At 45.2% G+C, this 22774-nt stretch overlaps 1 protein-coding gene across 6 annotated transcripts in view; it reads left to right on the top strand.

The window, feature by feature from the left end:
• The first annotated feature begins 3080 nt into the window (after nt 1-3080).
• Nucleotides 3081-22774, top strand: part of RALGAPB (Ral GTPase activating protein non-catalytic subunit beta) — a 111311-nt gene continuing 91617 nt past the window's right edge. For 3 of the 6 annotated variants that reach the window (XM_073309970.1, XM_073309969.1, XM_073309967.1), the window contains exons 1-3: nt 3083-3344; nt 16374-16589; nt 17612-17814. In XM_073309970.1, coding sequence (XP_073166071.1) covers nt 16404-16589; nt 17612-17814 — 389 coding nt within the window. In that variant the 5' untranslated portion in view covers nt 3083-3344; nt 16374-16403. Of the gene's footprint in view, nt 3345-16373; nt 16590-17611; nt 17815-22774 lie in introns of all 6 variants that reach the window. The other 3 variants (XM_073309965.1, XM_073309966.1, XM_073309971.1) reach the window with 3 other exon arrangements.

Raw genomic sequence — 22774 nt, 5'->3', positions numbered from 1 at the left:
GTTCATAACTCTGAGGTTCTACTGTATTTGGAATCCAGTTGTGCCAGTGTGGGTTCCCCATATTCTGAATGTTGTGTAGAAAGCAAAGACAACAGGATCCAGAGCCAGACTCTGCATTGCAGGTTTTTGAACATGGCTTGTGGCAATTAACTATCCCAGGAAAAGGCATTACAAACCTGCCTCAGCAGGGCTGAAACTCATGCAACCAGCATTTCACCAAACATCCTCACAAGATGCAGCAGTTCATCCTTGAACAGCCAGAGGTGGGAATGAGGAAGGGCTCAGGCACTGTGGGGTGAGCAGAGATGGCTACAAAAGTGACAAGCACCTTGGGAGACAGCCAGCTGGAAGCCAAGGAGGGGACACGTGTTTCTAATGTGGTCAGCCAGCTTCCGTGAGTCAGGTTCCTTAGCCAGGCAGCATGTAGGACCTGTAAAAACATTTCTTATCCTTGTTGTGTGAATCAAGGGCAGCGGAACTGTACTTGGCATACCCCAGTTGAGGGACTCGCTAGGGAGGGGACATGGGTTCCAAAGCCCAGTGAGTTGAGAGAGAGGGTGGTGTGGGCCCGGCTTAAGGGTCTTAGACACCATTTGACCTGTTCTCTCTCCACTGTGTAATAAAAGAACTAATTTAGACTCAATTGAGAGTCTTTTTACATACCACAGAGCTGAAATCACTGATACCTAGATCTGAGTGTTAGACCTGCTTTGGGACAATATCTCTGATGCAAGAGACTACTTAGTGTGCACCAGCAGTGAGGCTCCCCCCCTAACAGCTGAAATCACTGTATTAAGGATATAATGCATGTACCACAGGAAGTCCTATTAGCTCTGAGAAAAAAAACTGAACTTGACTGGATGGTAAAACTAGATGTGAGTGGGCACATTAAGACTGACTAGATTAACAGTATGGACATTGTAATAAACCCAAACAAGTTAAGGATTTAACTTGTTATAGATCCAGAATACTTGAATAAGGCCATCAAACACAAACACTACCCCAGGACACCAGCTTCAGGTTTGGAAACGAGCCAAAAATTCTGGCTTCATACTTGAAGTGCTAGACTTCCCCTTCACTTCCCCTTTTGGCCCCTGTGTTTAGGTGACTTCTCTAGATTACTGCTGCATGTGAGTGAAACCAAAACAGCATGTCTCACATCTCTGAGCATTTGCTGATTCAGGACAGGAGTTAACTACAATATGTGACTGTGTAACATGCAAAAAACCCTCAAACCACACCAAATCCAACACTGGAAATTGAACAAAAGCAAGTGTCAGGGCTACAATGAGATTTGGTTATGTAGGGAGTATCCATAATTTCACGTACAGTGCTTTTATAGACATTTCACACTGAGTATTAATGACCAGTGTGTTATTACTTTTCAGATGATGTTTTACATGACACCTTTCAAATAAAGATCACGTTGACAGGGTGTGAGGTGTATTGAGCTGGTCAGGTTAGCTGAGTTTTATTGTTCATACTGGGGGGAGCCCTTTTGCATCCAGTATTGGGGAGCTCTGAGATCACAGTGCCTAACTTTTAAGCATCTAGAAAATCACAGGGATGACACTGCTATCCACAAAGCTGAGTTAGGTGCCCAGGCGCCCTATACAATGACTGGGGAGACAGATGCACTTTAGACTGCGATCCACAAAAGTCAACACACTAGGTGGGGAGATGCTGACCAGAGGGGTGTGTGCTAAGTTCCTCCCCTCTCACATAGATAGGAGCCTAATGCTGAGCTACAGAGACATGTCACACTGTCTGGAGTGCCTCATGAGCATGAGTGCCAACTTCAGGGCAGACTGTCAAGAAGCAGGGCAGAGGACCCAAACTGGTTTTGTGTTCTATAATTCGATTTCACCTGCCCAGTGACAAGTGTGAACTCCTAAAGCACTATAACAGTTTTAACATGGAGTCAAAGACAATGCCCTTGGGCATTCCAGTCTATCTTGCCACCCAGGTAAGCTGGATTTAGTGATAGATAGTTGCTATACACCAAAGTTCACCAAATATTCTGGTAACTCTCACATCAAAGACAATGTTTGTAGTCAATCCTCTAGTTAAGGCTCTACCAAATTCACAGTCCATTTTGGTCAATTTCATGGCCATAGGATTTTTAAAATCGTAAATATCATGATTTCAGCTATTTAAATCTGAAATTTCAGGGTGTTCTAATTGTAGGGGTCTCTTACTTCTGCGCTGTTGCTGATGGCGGCGCTGCCTTCAGAGCCGGGCAGCTGGAGAGCGACAGCTGCTGGCTGGGAGTCCAGCTCTGAAGGCAGAGCCGTTGCCAGCAGCACCCTCAGTCAGCAGCTGCCACTCTCTGGCTGCCCAGCTCTGAAGGCAACAGGGCAGAAGTAAGAGTGACATGGTATGGTATTGCCACCCGTATTTCTGTGCTGCTGTTGGTGGGGCACTGTCTTCAGAGCTGGGCACCCGGTCAACGGCTACCGCTCTCCGGCCGCCCAGCTCTGAAGGCAGCGCAGAAGTAAAGGTGGCAATACTGTAGCCCCCTCCTAAAATAACCTTGTGATCCCCCCGCCCCCGCGCAGCTGCCTTTTCAGTCAGGATCCCCAATTTGAGAAACGCTGGTCTCCTCTGTGATATCTGGTCTTTTGTGTGCTTTTACTCTGTACTATACAGATATCATGGGCGGAGACCAGATTTCACAGTCCGTGAGGTGTTTTTCATGGCTGTGAATTTGGTAGGGCCCTACCTACAGTAAACTACCTCAGAATTTATTAACTAAGAAAAGAAATGAGAGAGAGTTATCACAGGGTTAAAGCAGGCATACATACACAAATGAGTTACATATTCCTAGGGAGCTGAGCAGAGCATAACAGTTTGAACCCCATTGCTGGCAGGTGTGGGGGGGGTCAAGGAAGGTTTAGGACTTAGTGTAAAGGTAATCTGTGGGGCAACATTCCAGGCCCTGTCAAAGTGCGTACTGTCCCTTTAAGAATAAGATAAAGGTGGAGAAAGCGGGTTGACAGTATAAAATGCGCAAGCGCAAACGACTATGCCAGAGACTTATTTGACAGCGAGGAAAATGTCACGCGCACGCGCACGCCCCACTAAGTGGAGCGCAGATAAGGGGGAACTTATTTCGCGAAGCACTCAGTGTGGCGTGGTGCACGCGCCCTGTGTGCCGAGAAACCGGGGTCCCCCGGGTGAGTTTTCTGGCGCTGCCGGAAGTGTCCGGAGAGAGCCGAGCCGAGCGGAGCGGAGCCTCCCGTGCTGTGTCGCCGGCCTCACCCACTGCGGGCACCATGGAGCCGGGCGCCTGAGGGCGGAGCGGTGCCCTGCCCCCGACATGCCAGCCGGGCTCATCGGCGCAGGTAACCGGCCCTCCCCAGCGGGCGGGCAGCGACGGGCCCCGGGCGCCCTTGCGGGCCGGGCCGCACAGCGGCAGCTGCCCTGGGGAGGCCCGGGCCCTGGGTGGGGAGGCCCGGGCCCTGGGTGGGCCGGCTCCGCCCTCGGGCTGTGGGCGCCGCGGGGGCAGCAGGGCCTGGCCGCGTAGGGGGGCTGCGGCCGGCTGCCCCGGGGCGGGCCCGGCAGGTTGGGCCCGGCCTCGCCGCGGCGGCTGCGGGGTGTCGCCTCTGCCGCCCGCGCTGAGAGGTGCCAGCCCGCGGGCCGAGCCCCGGCGATGCCCGCGCCGCCCGGGAGGCGCTAGCTCCGCGGCCCGAGCGCTCCGGGCCCGGGGACCCGCCCTGCCCCGAGCGGAGTCCCGCCGCAGCGGGTGACGTTCCTTCGCTCCCGGGCCCGGCTCACCGCCGGAGGCAGCGCCGGGCAGGGCCCGTCGTGGGCACCCTGCTGGCCGCCGCCTGGCGGGGCAGGTCCGCCGAGACTCCGGCCAAGCAGCAGGGGCTCAGGAGCGGGTCCCTGGGGACTGGCGGCGGGTGGCGAGTCTTCGCGGCCCCTGTAGTGAGCGCAGGCAGCTGCCTACATCTCGGGCATGCTGGCAACTGCCTGCACTAGAGGTTCTGGCTTAGGCTGAAGTGATACAGGGAGAGCAAGAGGGTGGTGAACAGAGAAGTGCCCTTGGACAGAGCATGAGGCAGTGAACTAGGAAGGGGTTTGAATAGCTTATTGGGAGTCGGGGTTTAGTCTTCAACTGGTTTATAATATAAAACTGCGTTAGGGGAGTACCTTGGAATTGCCAGACACCGACTAGCCATAAGTGGCTACAAAAGAGGATACCCTCTTTGGGTCGGCCATGGGCCAGCACCATTTGGGAAACCCAGGTGCCCCATGACCCAAACTGCTGTGAGAACAAAGCTGGGATTTCTGCAATGATGCTTGCTCTGAATCCTGCTGTGGGAAGGGAGCTCCATCTTTTATATTATCTCCAGACGATTAAGTGTTATAAATTTGAAAGTTTGTCTTAACTCACTGTTGAAAGAGTGAGCAAGCTTTCTCTCTCTTCTCCTGTTCACAGCTCCTTGATTGCTGCAAGTCGGAGTACAGTGTGTGGGGATGGAGAAAGGAAGGTTTCTGTTACTTTCTCCTTTCATTAGATTCCCCCGTGAATAATTTCAGTGCCTGCCTCTGTTGCTGCTGCTCAGGAAAACTATTTGCAATGGGACGTTTTCATGATTCTTGATTTTTCACAGTTGATATTCAGAACTATTGGTATCGGTGAACTCTGCTGTTGTATGGCAAAATTATGAGAACGGCAGAAGCATGGAAGGTGACTGTAGACTCAGAAAGGCAGTTCTTTTTGATAGTATTAAGATAATACTAAAACTAGAGACCGAAGAAATGATGCATCTGGTTTATGAAGAGCTGGGATCCATAGTGCTATCTACTCATGAATGGCCAAAGTGCTAGCTAGGTACAGAAATTCAGCCTACCCACTTATAGCAAAGTGTTCATTATTGTGGCTAACCTATAAGATTTTTTTTTTTTTTGTCCTTGTGAGCTTCCTTTGAAGGTTCCAGTGGACCAAGCTGAAGTGGCTCAGCTGAACTCAGCCAGTCCTGTTAGAGATGAAGTGTGATCTCTATCTGACCCACTTCAGCATTGCTCGTTGGTACATCCAAGAGACTGGACTGGAGGAGACAAGTCATAGTCCTCAAGTTTAAGGCCAGAAGGAACCACCATAACATCTAGGGTGACCAGATGTCCCGATATTGAGCAGTTTGTCCCGTGTCCTGACCGAAGTATGGTTGGGACTCCATTTGTCCCGATACTTTGTTTCGGGCACGGTAGCCCTTTTTGCTTAGGCGGCAGTGACAGGCAGGGGGAGTGGCTTTTCAATTGTTGTACTCACTCAGCATGTCCGGGTCTTTGGCGGCCAAAATGCCGCCAAAGCCCATCAGCGACTGAAGTACCTTCAGTCGCTGATGGGCTTTGGCGGCATTTTGGCGGCGGGTACTTCTTTCTTCGTCAGCAAGGTTTATTTCCCGCTGCCGAACGTGCTGGGTGAGTGTAACAATTGAAAAGGCGCTTCCCCTGTGGTGGCCCCGATATCTTGGATTCCACAACTGGTCACCCTAATACTATCTAGTTTGACATCCTGTATAGCACAGGTCACCAACACCACCCAGCATCGGCACACTAAACCCAACAACAGAAATCAGACCAAAATTCCGTGGCCCTCCGGAGACTAGACTGTTATGTGCCACAGGCAGAGAATAGGAGGGACTGATGTGCATCAATGCCTTACAACCCTGTCAATAGTTGGGAAATGGTTAAGTAAGGTATACCCAAGTAATCTTGGCAAGTGACCTGCATGCACATGCTGCAGAAGATGATGAAACCTCCAAAGTTGATGTCAATCTGGCCTGGAGCAAAATTCCTTCCTGACCCCACATATGGCAGTCCTTTAGATCCTGAATATGTGAGCAAGAACTGGCCAGCCAAGTACCTGAGCAAGAATGCTTGGTGCCATCTCAGAGCCCTGACCCTCCCTGTCTAATGTCCCATCTCCAGCAATGGCCATCCCTGATGGTTCAGAGGAAGGAGATTAAAACAAACCCAGAATATACTGGGGGGAGGAGGAATCCCTTCCTGAACCCTGTAGGTAACTTTTAGGAATATAAGACATAAACCAAAAGTGAGCCTCAAGGCTCAGAGAGACTACCATTGCCCCCCTACCATCAGAAGCAACCATGTTATTCAATCACACTCTTAATTGACAGAAAGATGAAGGTGGTGGGAAGAAATGTGGTGGTGTGATTTTATAAATGGGAGAGCAAAACAAGACAAAGGGTAGAAGTTTCAAAACTGATTAGGCACTTAAGAATCTAAGTCTCATTAACATTCAACAAGACTTGGGCCTTGTCTACGCTTTATTACATGAACTTAACTGCATTGTTCAGGTCTGTGAAAAATTTTACGCCCTGATCACTATAGTTAGGTCAATCTAACCCCTGGTGTAGATGTGCTCGGTTGATGGAATTCTGCTGTCGACCTAGCTATTGCCTCTTGAAGAGGTGAATTAACTACGTCAAGAGACAACCCCCTCCCATCAATGTAGGATGCACATATACTATGGCACTACAGCAGCACAGCTGTAGTTGCTGTAGTGTAGACGTACCCTTCCGCTCCTAGATGCGGAAACACCATCTCCTGTGACAGTAAATGCAGATTCTAAAGGGGCAGATTCCAGCATATTACAGGAGTAGTTAAAGTGGAATTGAAAGGGGGTGGGAAATAAAAAAACAAGAGAAGAGACTCCCTTCTTTTGGAATAAAATGCCTCCAGAGTGTATCTTGACCTCTCCAAAAGTTTGTAGCTGGGGCCCCCAAACTTCTGCCATCCTGACATCAGGATTTAGTCTTGCACATCTGCCAGCTGACTTTCATTCTGTATCTACTCTAGCTTCAATGTTATCACCCACCCTGAAGCTTCCCATGAAGGCTTTGCCTCTCTGTCCCAGTGGAATTCAGGCAGTTCCACATATCACAATATTTTAAAATACCTATAGGTATTTTAAATTACTTGAGGATGTCAAATGGTTTTACAAACCATGTTAAATCTCCCAGTCTTCCTGTGGTGTGGTGTAGTTATGCAGTATTATCCCATTTTATGGAGACTAGACACTGCATTTGAAATATGTGATCTTAAAGTTCATCTCCATATTTAGGAGCCTAAATTAAGTGGTTTGATTTGGAAGTGGGGTGCCTGTAAAGTCCTCTGATGTAATTGGATATTGTAGGTGCTCAGCACCTCAGGAAACCAGGTCACTTTTTAAGAAAACTGAGTACCTTATAGATTTAGGAGCCTAGCTAGAGTTGAAGACTTTGGCCACAGTTGGTTGCCCAAGGCCTGTCAAAGTAGGGAATAAAACCCAAATCTCTTGATTTTTTTTTTTTTTTCCTGACCCCTGTGTGTGTGGGTTTTTTGGTTTTTTTTTTTTTGGTTTTGTTTTAAAGAGGCTTCTCTCACAAGAGCAAGAAATCCGTGTTTTAAGCTTGCTAAAAAGCAGTTGGGAATTCTAGTTTTCAACTGACAAAACATTAATTTCTGATTGCAGTGGTTCCTAAGATAACAGCTACTAAAATCATGCCAGAGTTTAAATGGATGTGGAGGAAGCCAGATGAAAATCTGAATGACCTTCCCTATTGAAATATGTTAATAGATCCCTAGTTTTAATAAAATTCAACAAAAATATTTTAGCTTCAAAACCTCTCAATTGCTCCACTAAACAAAGTTTCGCAAAAAGAAAAGGAGCACTTGTGGCACCTTAGAGACTAACCAATTTATTAGAGCATAAGCTTTCGTGAGCTACAGCTCACTTCATCAGATGCATATCATGGAAACTGCAGCAGACTTTATATATACACAGAGAATATGAACCAATACCTCCTCCCACCCCACTGTCCTGCTGGTAATAGCTTATCTAAAGTGATCATCAGGTGGGCCATTTCCAGCACAAATCCAGGTTATTACCAGCAGGACAGTGGGGTGGGAGGAGGTATTGGTTCATATTCTCTGTGTATATATAAAGTCTGCTGCAGTTTCCACGATATGCATCTGATGAAGTGAGCTGTAGCTCACGAAAGCTTATGCTCTAATAAATTGGTTAGTCTCTAAGGTGCCACAAGTGCTCCTTTTCTTTTTGCGAATACAGACTAACACGGCTGTTACTCTGAAACCTAAACAAAGTTTATTATTTGTACTTCCTCTGTAGTTCCCTGTGAAATTTGAGAGGATGTTTTTTGCTCTGTGCTTCTTCTGAGGATATAAGCACTTCCTGTTTCCAAATTTAAGAGGCTGTGAAATAGTTTAATGAAGTTAGGTGGAGAAATACGTTTCAGATGTTTTTTCTTTAACTTTGGGTGTTAGCAAGTTGAACTTGAGGATAGCTGTGATTACAGCACTAGGAAACTTGAATATCCTCCCAAGTTTCAAAGGGACAGGGAGCTGCAGCTGAAGTAAAAATACTAACTGTTGTTTTTGGACCGATTTTAGTGGCTTGATAAAGTTAAAATTCAAGAACACATCAAAATATAAAAACAATTTAGTGCGTGTATAAATGTATGTTTTTAAATCTCGTCTCTGCCAACTTGCCATGGCTATAAACTGTTTACAAATGCTTTATTGATCAGTAAACTCTTCCAGGCAGTGGTCCTAGATTGATTACCAAAAAGATATTTCCTCTCCCTGACACTTTTTTTGAGCACTATAAAATTGTCCATGTAGGTATGGAATCTGAAAATTGTGTCTTAAATCTGACAAAAGATCTTTTTCAGCATCAGAAAAAGTTCTGTTAGGCTTTTTGGATACCAAAGCACAAACCGTTTTAGAAATAGGTTTCAGAGTAGCAGCCATGTTAATCTGTATTCGCAAAAAGAAAAGGAGTACTTGTGGCACCTTAGAGACTAACCAATTTATTTGAGCATAAGCTTTCGTGAGCTGCAGCTCACTTCATCGGGTGCATTGGGGAAGGGGTGGAGTGGGGAAAGGGGTGGAGCAGAACAGGGGCTTTGGGGCAGGGGCGGGATCAGCTTTCCTGGCAGGCTCAACCAGCCGGCGGGATTGGGCTGGCCGCTGGAGCAGCATGCAGCTGCGTAGGGCACCGGAAATTTGGTTTGGTGCCCCAAATTTCGTGGTGCTCTGTGCAGCTGCATAGTTTGCATATGGGTAAGGACAGCCCTGCCTACTGATATAATTTCCCATGTAGACAAGGCCTTGGTCCTAGAGTAGTTGGCACTGTCTGCTTTCCTGACCACCACCACCTCCTCCTGCTTCTACCTGTGGTTCATCCATTTTCCCCTTCAAAGAGCTGGGTCTTGTGATCGTCCTCTTCTCTCCAAGCTTTAGGTCTCTGGCTCCTGTGCTCCCACCACTTCAAAAAAATAAAAATTGCTTTCTTACGGAAGTGTAGGGAGGGATATCTTTCCTGCAGAATCTATGTTCTTATGCATTTGATATTGACTTAATCAGCAGTGCATCCGGCTTCTGCCTCAAACCAGGCAGCAGTTGAGTCTGGAAAATAGCAAAATAAATATCACACTTAGGCTTTCTACAGTGCTCTTTGGGAAGACAGCATGGGGGATTGCTAACCTGAGGCTTTGCTAACTTACAAAGCTGTTCAGTGGTGAGCCCGCTCTTTGAAAAGACTAATATCCTTGCAAGCCCTGCCCTGTTTGGTACTGGTCCAAGAGTCTTTTAGGGGAAAGGTTGAGTGCAAATGTTTTGAACAAATGGGCTTTTATTACTCTTGGCTTGCAAGCCATACTTCAACGTTCACATCTATGTTTCCTGGAAGATGGGCTAGTGCAGTGATTCTCAACCTTCCCAGGCTACTATACCCCTTTTCAGGAGTCTGATGTCAGCCCTGAGTGGCAGGGGGTTCGGCTTCAGCATGAATCTTAGCTTCGTGGGGCCCTCCTTGCTACCCCCTAATACTGACTGTGCACTTGATTTCCCCCCCCCCCCCCCCCGGGATCGCTACCCCTGTGTTGAGAAACACTGATTTTAGTATATAGAGCAGTATAAACAAGTCACTATATGAAATTTTAGTTTTGTACTGTCTTCGCTAGTGCTTTTTACGTATCCTGTAGTAAAACTTGGCGACTAGCTAGATGAGTTGACATACCCACTGGAAGACCTCTGTGTACCTCCAGCAAGAACCACTGGATTAGTGTCTGCCTACAATTTTTAGGGATCTTAGGACGGTAAGAAGAGCTGTGAAGTCCTGCCTCCTGTAGATCAAACTTAAAGAAAACCAAACCCAAACTGTAAACCTTAATTGAAGGGAAGAGAATCTGAGGCATTTTTTTAAATGCCACTTTTGATTATTTTGTGTTGGAACTGTAACTTAAAACTTACTGACAGGTTTCAGAGTAGCAGCTGTGTTAGTCTGTATTCGCAAAAAGAAAAGGAGTACTTGTGGTCCCACAAGTACTCCTTTTCTTTTTGCACTCTCTTTACAAACACGGCTGTTACTCTGAAACCTGTAAAGAGAGTGATCACTTAAGATGAGCTAATACCAGCGGGGCGGGGAACATCTTGTAGTGATAATCAAGGTGGGCCATTTCCAGCAGTTAACAAGAACATCTGAGGAACAGTGTGGGGTGGGGGAATAAACATGGGGAAATAGTTCTACTTTGTGTACCCCCCCACCGCTCTCTTGCTGGTATTAGCTCACTCTCCTTACAGTGTGTATGACAGCACCCATTTTTTCATGTTCTCTGTGTATATAAATCTCCCCACTGTATTTTCCACAGTATGCATCCGATGAAGTGAGCTGTAGCTCACGAAAGCTTATGCTCAAATAAATTGGTTAGTCTCTAAGGTGCCACAAGTACTCCTTTTCTTTTTACTCAAGAAAGAGATCTTGGAGTCATTGTGGATAGTTCTCTGAAAACATCCACTCAATGTGCAGCAGCAGTCAAAGCTAACAGTGTTAGGAACCATTAGGAAAGGGATGGATAGTAAGACAGAAAATATCAGCATGCATCTATATAAATCCACCTTTAATACTGCGTGCAGATCTCAACAAAGATATACTGGAAAAGCCCAGAGAAGGGCAACAAAAATGATTTGGGGTATGGAACAGCTTCTGTGTGAGTAGAGAGTAAAAAGACTGGACTTTTCAGCTTGGAAAAGAGACTATTAAAGGGGGGGGGATATGATAGAGGTCTATGAAATCTTGATTGGTGTGTAGAAGGTGAATAAGAAAATATTTTTACTCCTTCACATAACCCAAGAACCAGGGGTCACGCAATGAAGTTAATAGACATAAGGTTTAAAAAATAAAAACAACAAAAAACAGAAGGAAGTACTGCTTTGCACAGTCCACGTGTGGAACTCTTTGCCAGGGGATGTTGTGAAAGCCAAAACTAGAAAGACCAGTCCTCCAGGAACCTATCAATGGCTATTAGTCAAAGATTGGCAGGGATGCAGTCCTGTGCTCTGAGTGTCCCTAGCCTCTGATTGCCTGAAGCTGGGAGTGGACGATGGGATAAATCACTTGATTACCTGTTTTATTCATTCCTTCTGAAGCACCTGGCATTGGCTGCTGTCTGAAGACTGGATACTGGCCTAAATGGATGATTGGTCTAATCCAGTATGGCTGTTATGTTCTTAAATTATTGGCATAATTGTACTATTCTAGTTATACTGGTATAGCTCACTGCATGGACTCTTATTCCAGAATAAGTGTGTCCACACAAGGAGTTAAGCTAGTACATTTCTTTGTGTAGGCAAGTCATGAGAGAACAGGATAAAATCAAGACCACTAAATGTTGTATGTATGTATTTTTGACTAGAGTATTGGTTTTCATAACTTATATTGCGGTAGCACTTGTTGACCCCATTCTGCTAGCCATAGTGTGTGCATACCTCCCTCCCTCTTTAGAAAAGACCATCTCTACCCCCAAAGAGTTTACAGTCTGAGTGACTGGCATATGTGAAATATTACTGTTTTGATCTACTTGTTAATGTACTTTTTTTATGTATGTGAATGTAGTGAAGTCTTGATATGAGACATGACATATATCAGAAAAGGTGGGGGAGTTGCATTGTATGTAAGAGCAGTATGACTGCTCAGAGCTCCGGTATGAAACTGCAGAAAAACCTGAGTCTCTCGATTAAGGTTAGAAGTGTGAGCAACAAGGGTGATGTCGTGGTGGGAGTCTGCTATAGACCACCGGACCAGGGGGATGAGGTGGACGAGGCTTTCTTCCAGCAACTAACAGAAATTACTAGATCGCAGGCCCTGGTTCTCATGGGAGACTTCAATCACCCTGATATCTGCTGGGAGAGCAATACAGCGGTGCACAGACAATCCAGGAAGTTTTAGGAAAGTGTAGGGGACAATTTCCTGGTGCAAGTGCTAGAGGAACCAACTAGGGGCAGAGCTCTTCTTGAGCTGGTGCTCACAAACTGGGAAGAATTAGTAGGGGAAGCAAAAGTGGATGGGAACCTGGGAGGCAGTGACCATGAGATGGTTGAGGTCAGGATCCTGACACGAGGAAGAAATGAGAGCAGCAGAATACGGACCTGGACTTCAGAAAAGCAGACTTTGACTCTTGCAGGGAACTGATGGGCAGGATCCCCTGAGAGAACAACATGAGGGGGAAAGGAGTCCAGAAGAGCTGGCTGTATTTTAAAGAATCTTTATTGAGGTTACAGGGACAAACCGTCCCTATATGTAGAAAGAATAGTAAATATGGCAGGTGACCAGCTTGGCTTAACGGTGAAATCCTTGATGATCTTAAACACAAAAAAGGAGCTTACAGGAAGTGGAAGATTGGACAAATGACCAGGGAAGAGTATTAAAAATATTGCTCGGGCATGCAGGAGTGAAATCAGGAAGGCCAAATCACACTTGAAGAGTTGCAGCTAGCAAGAGATGTTAAGAGTAACAAGAAGGGTTTTTCAGGTATTATACCAATAAAAACAAAAACCAGCAGGATCTTATTAAAGGGAAAAAGGCAAAATACCACATTTATTGTGAATACAGAAAGGATCATAGTAAGCAGTTAGTTATAGCTATAACATTCCATTCAATCTCATATTTACACTCTCCCCTCCCCCCCCCCAAGGTTGTTATCATAGTTACCAGCCTTAGAGTTGCTCATGCCAAGCCACTGGCCAGGTGGCCTGACATGAGGAGGGATCAGGGCCTTGTCAGATGCTCATCTGATGCTCCTGGAAGTTGGTTTGCAGAATCAGACCCCAAAGTTCTCACTTACTAGAGTCCATTTTTATAGGAATTTCTTTCTATGCCAGTCTATGGGAATTGCTTCATCATGCTGTTGCTGAATCAGTCAGCAGATAGCACATTCCTGACAGCTTCATGCTGCTAGATGTTATCTTGTTCTTTGGTTCTCCCATTCTTGAGGCTGTTGGGTGGATTCCAGTCTGTCCTCCGGGGGTCCTCTGGCTATTTCCACTTGACACCTTCTTCAGCCAATGGACACTGGATTCTTAGGCTGGCACCTCCCTGATCATTCAGTTATTATCCACACCAAGCATGCATCCACATACATCCTCCATCTTGCTTTGTTAAAAATTGTGATTTAAAATAGAGATAAATACAACAAAAGGGTGGGGAGTCTCTGGGTGCTGTTTCTGTTAAGAGTATTGTTTTGAGTCTCTCTCTGTGTGAGTAGTTTTTATTACAAAGAATTGCTTTGAGAACAGACTCTGTCTTAGAATGTACTAACACAATTAGCAGCTTGCAAGTTTAACACATAGAAGGAGAGAAACAGTACCAAAACCCAAGAGACCTCTTAATTAGTAATACCCTGGAATTTAAACTGTGGGGAATCAAACTCATTTGTGATTTTAATACAGAACTTCTTTAATATGATCCAACAGTGTGTTAGCAACAAGAAGAAAGTCCAGGAAAGTGTGGGCCCCTTACTGAATGAGGGAGGCAACCTAGTGACAGAGGATGTGGAAAAAGCTAATGTACTCAATGCTTTTTTTGCCTCTGTCTTCATGAAGAAGGTCAGCTCCCAGACCACTGCACTGGGCAGCACAGCATGGGTAGGAGCTGACCAGCCCTCTATGGAGAAAGAAGTGGTTCGGGACTATTTAGACAAGCTGGATGAGCACAAGTCCATGGGGCTGGATGCGCTGCATCTGGGGGTGCTAAAGGAGTTGGCAGATGTGATTGTAGAGCCATTGACCATTGCCATGAGTTTTCAAAGATAATCGGGGGAGGTCCCGGATGACTGGAAAAAGCCTAATGTACCCATCTTTAAAAAAGGGAAGGAGGAGGATCTGGGGAACTACAGGCCAGTCAGCCTCACCTCAGTCCCTGGAAAAATATGGAGCAGGTCCTCAAGGAATCAATTCTGAAGCACTTAGAGGAGAGGAAAATGATCTGGAACAGTCAGCATGGATTCACCAAGGACAAGTCATGCCTGACTAATCTAATTGCCTTCTATGGCTCTGTGGATGAGGGGAAAGTAGTGGACGTGGTGTTCCTTGGCTTTAGCAAAGCTTTTGATGCAGTCTCCCACAGTATTCTTGCCAGCAAGTTAAAGAAGTATGGGCTGGATGAATGGACTATAAGGTGGATAGAAAGTTGGTTAGATTGTCGGGCTCAACGGGTAGTGATCAATGGCTCCATGTCTAGTTGGCAGCCAGTATCAAGGAGAGTGCCCCAAAGGTCGGTCCTGGGGCCGGTTTTGTTCAGTATCTTCATAAATTATCTGGAGGATGGCGTGGATAGCACTCTCAGCAAGTTTGCAGATGACACTAAACTGGGAGGAGAGGTGGATATGCTGGAGGGTAGGGATAGGATACAGAGGAACCTAGAGAAATTGGAGGATTGGGCCAAAAGAAATCTGAGGCTCAACAAGGACAAGTGCAGAGTCCTGCACTTAGGCAGAAGAATCCCATGCACTGCTACAGACTAGGGACCGACTGGCTAGGCAGCAGTTCTGCAGAAAAGGACCTAGGGGGTGACAGTGGATGAGAAGCTGGATATGAGTCAACAGTGTGCTGTTATTGCCAAGAAGGCCATCAATGACATTTTGGGATGTATATGTAGGGGCATTGCCAGCAGATGGAGGGACGTGATCATTTCCCTCTATTCAACATTGGTGAGGCCTCATCTGGAGTACTGTGTCCAGTTTTGGGCCACACACTACAAGAAGGATGTGGAAAAATTTGGAAAGCGTCCAGTGGAGGGCAACAAAAGTGATTAGTGGACTGGCACCCATGACTTATGAGGAGAGGCTGAGGGAACTGGGGATGTTTAGCCTGCGGAAGAGAAGAATGAGGGGGGATTTGATAGCTGCTTTTGACTACCTGAAAGGGGGTTCCAAAGAGGTTGGCTCTAGACTGTTCTCAGTGGTAGCAGATGACAGCACGAGGAGTAATGGTCTCAAGTTGCAGTGAGGGAGGTTTAGGTTGGATATTAGGAAAAACTTTTTCAGTAGGAGGGTGGTGAAACACTGGAATGCGTTACCTAGGGAGGTGGTGGAATCTCCTTCCTTAGAAGCTTTTAAGGTCAGGCTTGACAAAGCCCTGTCTGGGATGATTTAGTTGGGGATTGGCCCTGCTTTGTGCAGGGGGTTGGACTAGATGACCTCCTGAGGTCCCTTCCAACCCTGATATTCTATGACATCACAACAAATCTTGTAGAGAGGTGGAAATTGACTGTTTTTCCTTTTGAGTGTCATTGGGTTTGTGGGCTAGTGAAATGAGAATTCAGTGAGGTTTTAAAGTACCTTTTCTGGAGCTTCATTTTTGATTAATTTGCAACAAAAGAGGGGGCTTATTCAAGTGGCATGTTAGTTGGAGAGTGCACACTACAATTTACTCATTTTCTTAGCCAACTCTTTCCCAGTAGCCCCAGTTCCTTTACCTGTAAAGGGGAAGGATTTAACTTACCTTCCCACAAGATCATCTCTACAGATCCTTCTTAACATTTGTTTAGCCTGCCCTTTTCTTGAAATCTGTCATGTTCCTTTCCTTGGCATCATGGGTGTTGCCAGGAGCTAATGTGTAGGAATGTACATTGGAGCTTGCACTTAAATTCACTGAGTACTTCTGGAATTGACCTCCAAGTGAAAAGAGGTGTTAGAGTAAGAGCAATGTCTGTTCCATAATTGCTGGGAAAGAGCAGGGGTCATTTCAGGTGACTGTGGACCATCGATACAATGCAGGAGAGGTCTTAAGATTGTCTTCATATCTGATTTTTACCTGTAATTAAATCAACGTTTTTGAACAAATTCCATATATTCAACATACTGGTTCACTGGGCTACATTAGGGACCTCTTGGAGTTGAATGGCTGCGGTTTGATTCTTTTTTCTTTCCAATTCTCCATGAGCATGAAGCATTCATTTGCATTTTTAAATGTGTAATGGGGTATATTCTGTGTCGTGTAGCCAGAGTTCTATTAATGTATACCAAAGCATATTTAATAATTGCTTCTTTCTCTTCTCCCAGGTATTGCTTGGTGTGTAGCATAGAGGCACTATGTACTCAGAGTGGAGGTCCCTGCATCTTGTTGTTCAGAATGATCAGGGTCACACCAGTGTACTTCACAGCTATCCTGATAATGTGGGGAGAGAGGTGGCAAATGCAGTGGTGCGTCCTCTTGGGCAAGCCTTAAATACACCATCGGCAGCTGGGAGCGAGAGTTTACTAAAAACAGATAAAGAAGTAAGTGTTTCTCTACAGAGGTTCTAGTTCTGTTCACATGTTAACTCAGTGTTGCTCATCTGTGTAGTTTTCTGCAGTGTAACTTTGAATTTTTTTAAATATCCAAGCTTTCTGAAGTACATTTAAATTCCTAAATGTAGCTGCCCCAGCCTCACCCCAAGCACTAGCTCTGCAGCTCCCATTGGCTGGGAACTGCAGCCAATGGGCGCTGCGGGGGTGGCGCCTGCAGGTGGAGGCAGTGCACAGAGCCACCTGCCACACCTCCACCTAGGAGCATCTGGGACAGGCTGCTACTTGAGGGGAGCCACCTGAGGTGAGCACACCATCCCCCCTGGATCTGGCACCCTGCACTCCTGTGCCCCAACTCGCTGCCCCAAGCCTGCACCCCTTCCTGTACCCAAACTCCCTGTTCGTTAACCAGCATTTTTCACTTATCCACACCCCCCATTTTCCCAACATGTTGGATAAAACAGCTTTTACTGTGTGTTGCTTTAGTTTCCATGTTAAGTCCGCTAGGTAGCATGATTTACAATCTGTAAGTTGGAGTTTGTTTAAAGCTGTGGGCCATCCCCACAAACCCCTTGTGGTGCCCTGCCTTAATTCCTTTAATTGGGGAAGCATGGGTTTGCTTTTACAGCCCAAGGCAAGGAGATGCCAACATACACTAACCGAATACCATGTCCCCTTTTTAGTAAGGTTTCAGGACAGGAGTGACTGCAGGCCTGTCTGGCTTCTTCTCTTTGCCTTCCCATGTTTTATATAGCTTGACCCCAGGGTGTGGCAGGGCGTCCTTGATTATCTCCGGGCTGCAGGCTCCAGCCTGTCCCTTAAGGGAAACTGTCCCTTTACATATGTTATAAACACACACAGCCTGAAATACTTCTTGAAGGGATGCATATGTTCAGATGATATTGCTAAAAAGGGGTGCTGTTGGCACCATTGGGCTTGTTTTAGAAACATGTAGACATGCTCTTATGTTTGGTACATACAGTATTTTAACAACCTCCCCTTTCTTTGTTTAGGTAAAATGGACCATGGAGGTGGTTTGTTATGGACTGACCCTCCCATTGGAGGGCGATACTGTGAAGTATTGTGTTGATGTATATACTGACTGGATTATGGCTCTTGTATTACCTAAAGACTCCATTCCTTTACCTGTTGTTAAGGAACCAAATCTTTATGTTCAGAGCATTCTCAGACATCTACAAAATCTCTTCGTACCAAGGTGAGAAGCAGATCTGTAGTGACCGGGGAGGGAAGAGATGGGGGTCTGGGCTTCTTAGCTATAGTCACGTAGTTATTTTGCCAGAAAGGCAAGCTTTTTTTTTTTTTTTTCTTTTCTTTTTTTCATTTGGCAGCCAAACAAGAGTAGGATTTGTAGTAAAATAAAACTGATTTATTATTTGTCTCTGCTGCAAAACACAACTGGGCCTGAAGTTAGGAGTGGGGTGGCCACTCTAATTTGTTACAGTTTTGAATTGCAGACTCTCTGCAGCTGCTTTTGCTGTGATGGTTAGACAACTTAATTTGCAAATCAGTCCTTGACTTACACGCTAACTATTCTAAACATTTCTTACAAGAACTATGTCCATGGATAGTTGCATGATTTGGGAAAAAAATTGAAAAATGTTTTTGGATCACATCAGAGCACCCTGCTGGGCTTTTGTTGTATGGTTTCAAAAACCGAAAACCAAAAAGCACTTATCAGCTTGAATCAACAGAGGGGGATATTAAAGGCTCTGTGCCAAATAAGTGCAAAGCACGTGAGACTGAGCAGATTGACATGAGAAACTTGTGTATTACATCCAAATGCAAGATCATGTTACATAGGAACCTTGTAGGTCATACAAGGTGGGTGATTCTGTCCTGGAATGCAATGACATGGAAAAGGACTTAGGATTATGGAAGATCACACTGGGAGCTCATGTTCCTTTGGCTCTTCTGTAGTGAAGAGGGCAAACATGATTCCTGGATAGGTGGTGGTTGTCCATGACCAAAGATGATGCTGTCAGTGGTAATACACTTTGTCCTTTCTACTTTGAATGCATATGTAGCTCAATATCAAGGAAGGGATTAGTCGGTCTGCTGAAGCTGCTGCTGTTTACAACTCAGCCTCTGTACCTCAAGAGCCATATGGTGATTAGTCTCTGAGTAACCCCATTGCTGACTACTGCTTGTCAGGTGATCTATCTGTCTGATGCTCAACTGTTGACATCAGTGATGCACTGCTTCAAGTTATGCTTCAGTGTATCTGTGAAGCATTTCTTCTGGCCATCTTATGTGTGGTTACCTACTTCCAGTTTGCTGTACAGTAGCTGCTTTGGCATTCTGGTGTCATCCATCCTGAACACATCACCAGCCCAGTGTAACTGTGATGCCATGAGCATGGCTTCAGTCTTTGTGGAGTGGCTGCATTCCAGAACTTTATTTTTAACTTTATTCTGCTGTTTGATGCAGAGTTTAGTATGCAGTTGTCAAAAATGGTATTTATCTAGAAACTTGAGGTGATGTATGAGTGCGAGCCCTGCTACAGGTAGGACAGCACAACCGCTTTAATCTTTTATCTTTGTTTGAAGCTTAATACAGTATTGCTGCCAGATTCTGCCTGATAGTCTGCCAATGATGAACTGGTTTTGTTACTGCAACTTGTCAGCTCCTTGTCTAGCATAGCATCATTCACCAATATGCTGCCAGGATAACAGAAGTCTGTAACAGCATTCAGCTATGTGTTGCTGATGGTGACTTCTGGTTTCTTGTAGGGTTTTCCTAGTGCAGGTTGATACGTGACTTCTTTCTTTTAGATTCAGCCTCTGTTTTTGTAGACTCTACAAATTCGTCTGTTATCAATCGTATCTCTTCTTGAGTTCGTTTTCTCTGGAGTGCAGTCATTCGCATACAGCAGCTCATCAACTACTTCAGATCTTGGTGGAGGGTTGCAGCATGTTTAGGTTGAATAATTTTCTAGAGGACAGGAAACCTATCCTGATACCAGCATTCAGGTCTCTTGTAGCATCACTGGGTATTACTGCATAGAAGACATTGAACAGGGTTGAATTAATTATGCAGCTCTAGTTAACATTAGTGATAGGAAATGGGTCATACTGAACCAATGTGCACAGACTTGTCTAAGCATTTCGTTATGCCATAGCCTCAGAATGTTGGTGAATTTTTCTGGATAACAAAACTTCTGTAATAGTTGCCAAAGTCCAGATCTGCTGTCAGTGTCAAATGCTTTAGCCAAGTCAATGAAGACTTGGTTCATTGGTAACGGTTCTGTTGCTGTTCTCTGCATTGCTCCTGCATCTGACTAGCTACAAATATGTCTGCTGTTCCTTGCATTGTCCTGAGACAGCATTGTGAGTCTGATAGCACACGATTAGTGATGTTGCATAGCAGACAATCGGAGTACTCTGGCCAGAATCTTTCCAGTGCTCATAAGTAATGAGATACCGTGGTAGTTGCCACAGTTGGACTTTCACCTTTCCTCTTGTATGTGGTGACAATGGTGGCATCATTGAATTCGTGCAGTACATCTTCTTCAGTACTCTCTCTATATATTGAGAGAATTTCCATGTAATTGCCTCATTAAGGTCTCTCCTCAATGCTTGACTATTTCTGCAGGAATACCATCTGATCCCTGCAGTTCTTCATGGCACTGGTTGCAGTGCTGACTCCATCAAGGGACCGGGCAGATGTTGACATATCCACTGCTCTTCTTTGTGCCTCTTCTATAGTGTTGGCTGGTGTGTTCAGAAGATCACTGAAATGCTGTTGGCATCCCTGATAGTATTTCTCCTTTACTGGTGATCAGCAATAGGCTGTCTGCACTCTTTAAAGGCACTGTATGTGTGTGTGACCATTATACATCTTTCAAAGCCGCATAGAAGTCTTTGGTTTCATGACTAAGGCTAGGACTTTGTCGTAGTTATTTTTAGTAAAAGTCATGGACAGTTGCGGGAAATAAACAAATTCACGGGAGCCACGACCTGTCTGACTTTACTAAAAATAACCAGCGGGGAAGGACTGGGGGGTGAGCAGAGGAGGAATTAGTAGCTGTTGGATTTCTGAGTCCTTCTCATCATGACAGGCTTGGTGACGTCATTTTGCTGTACCCAAGATGGCAAAAGCTGCTTCATGTATAGTATGTGAAGAGTTGCCCATTTGCTGTTTACATTAGCACTAGTAGTCAAGCCAGTAAGGTCAGGTAGAGCAGCTCTGATGTTTGTTGCAGAGCTGAGCTTATGTAGCTTCATCTTGTAATTGCTGTACGTTGAGCTGTCTGGTTTAAATCAGCAGTGGGCAACATGCATCTGGTCAGTGGCCCCAAGACAATGTTTACATTGACCTTCCTGCAGCTCCCATTGGCCGGGTCTGGCGAACCGCAGCCACTTTGGAGCTGCAGGCAGCCGTGCCTGCAGATGGTCAATGTAAACACTGTCTTATGGCCCGCCAGTGAATTACCCTGATGGGCCGCATGCAGCCCACAGGTTGCTCGCCACTGGTTTAAATGATGATTTGCCATGTACTTGCCATATTAATAAATACACTCCAGAATTTTATCATGCAATGGTCTATCCATCAGTCTGTCGTGTGCAAGGCTGCAGTCATTTATACATCCCGTAGATCTTGCCACCAGATGATAGTATAGTCTCAGTGGTTTGAGCATTGGCCTGCAAAACCCAGGGTTGTGAGTTCAATCCTTGAGGGGGCCATTTAGGGATCTGGGGCAAAAATTGGGGATTGGTCCTGCTTTGAGCAGGGGGTTGGACTAGATGACCTCCTGAGGTCCCTTCCAACCGTGATATCCTAAGATGCCATTTTTTGATCCTGGGTGTGTCCATGAGGATTTCTTTTTGGTCTGGTAGGTGGAAAAAGGCTTTCATGATCACTAGCTGCTGCGTCACACATTCACTGAATAACAGAGTTTCATTGCTATTCTTTCCCAGTCCCATGCTGTCCTATGGTATTCTGCCATTTTACTGCATTACTTCCGCCCTCACATTGAAGACCCCTTTTTGATGACCAGTTTATCTGATGCCATTGTAAACACTGAGGGCTTTTGTCTAAGTCACTGTAGAACTTTTCTTTCTTTGACTGCATTTGTCATGATGGGAGTGTAAGCACTAATCATGGTAGCACACCACTTGTTTCAGTGGCAACCATAGAGTCATGAGCCAATCACTTACGCCTTTAGATTTATTTATTTTAAAAGCTTGGTACCAATGCAGTTGCTAATGGCAAAGCCAACATGCGACTGTCACAGCTCTGTGGATGGACAGTCTTGTTAGAAGAAAGTGTACCCTCCACTGATCTCTGCAAGTTGCTTTTTGTGACAATTATTGAAATCAGACTTGCCAGCGATGACCAGCTCTCTTGCAACAAGGTCTGTGCCTTTGTCAGATTTGATGCTGGTAGGGTTGTTGCCTAATCCATGAAGCCATTCCATGTAGAACATACCATACAATCATTGTAATAAGTTTTGCTCATTTGCTGACTGTATGGGGGGCATGACCTTCCAGATATAGTAAGGCCAGGTTCAATGGAAGCAGATAGTTTTGATATTCTCCTGCTTATTTATCCTTTTTTAACTAGGAGACAGAAGGTGCATTTGTATATGGTATTAGACAGTTATTGGAATATTATATCCAGTTCTGGTGTCAACACTTAAAGGATGTTGGGGGGAAAAAAGGAAGAGCTCAGAAAAGAGTTAAGAATGATTTGAGGTCTGTAAAACATGTCTTATTGCAGAAAAAACTTAGGAAACACAATCTGTTTAGTTTTAGCTTATCCAAGACAAGGTTAAGAATTGACTTAATTATGATCTGCAACTACCTATGGGGGAAATAGAGATCTGCCTTTTTCTGCTAAAATGAAATCTATCATAATGAGATCTGATGTTGAAACTAGAAAAATTCAGATTAGAAATAAAGTGCAGATTTTAAATGAGGGTAATAATCACTGGAACAATTTACTTAGGGATGTGGAGGACTCTCCATCCCTTTGCAGTCTTTAAATTAAAACTAAATAGCATCCTAAAAGAGATGCTCTAGCTCTAAAAGAAATGTATGGGCTTGATGCAAGAAACAATGAGATTTTTGGCCTGGGTTATGAGGAAGGTTAGGATGGGTGATCATAGTCCTCCCTTAATATCTATGAATACACTTTCCAGAATTCATGATTAAATA

This window comes from Lepidochelys kempii, chromosome 13, assembly GCF_965140265.1.
Source record: "Lepidochelys kempii isolate rLepKem1 chromosome 13, rLepKem1.hap2, whole genome shotgun sequence".
Lineage (NCBI taxonomy): Eukaryota > Metazoa > Chordata > Testudines > Cheloniidae > Lepidochelys > Lepidochelys kempii.
Note: the sequence above shows the minus strand (reverse complement) of the source record. Positions and strands in the feature narration are given on the sequence as shown.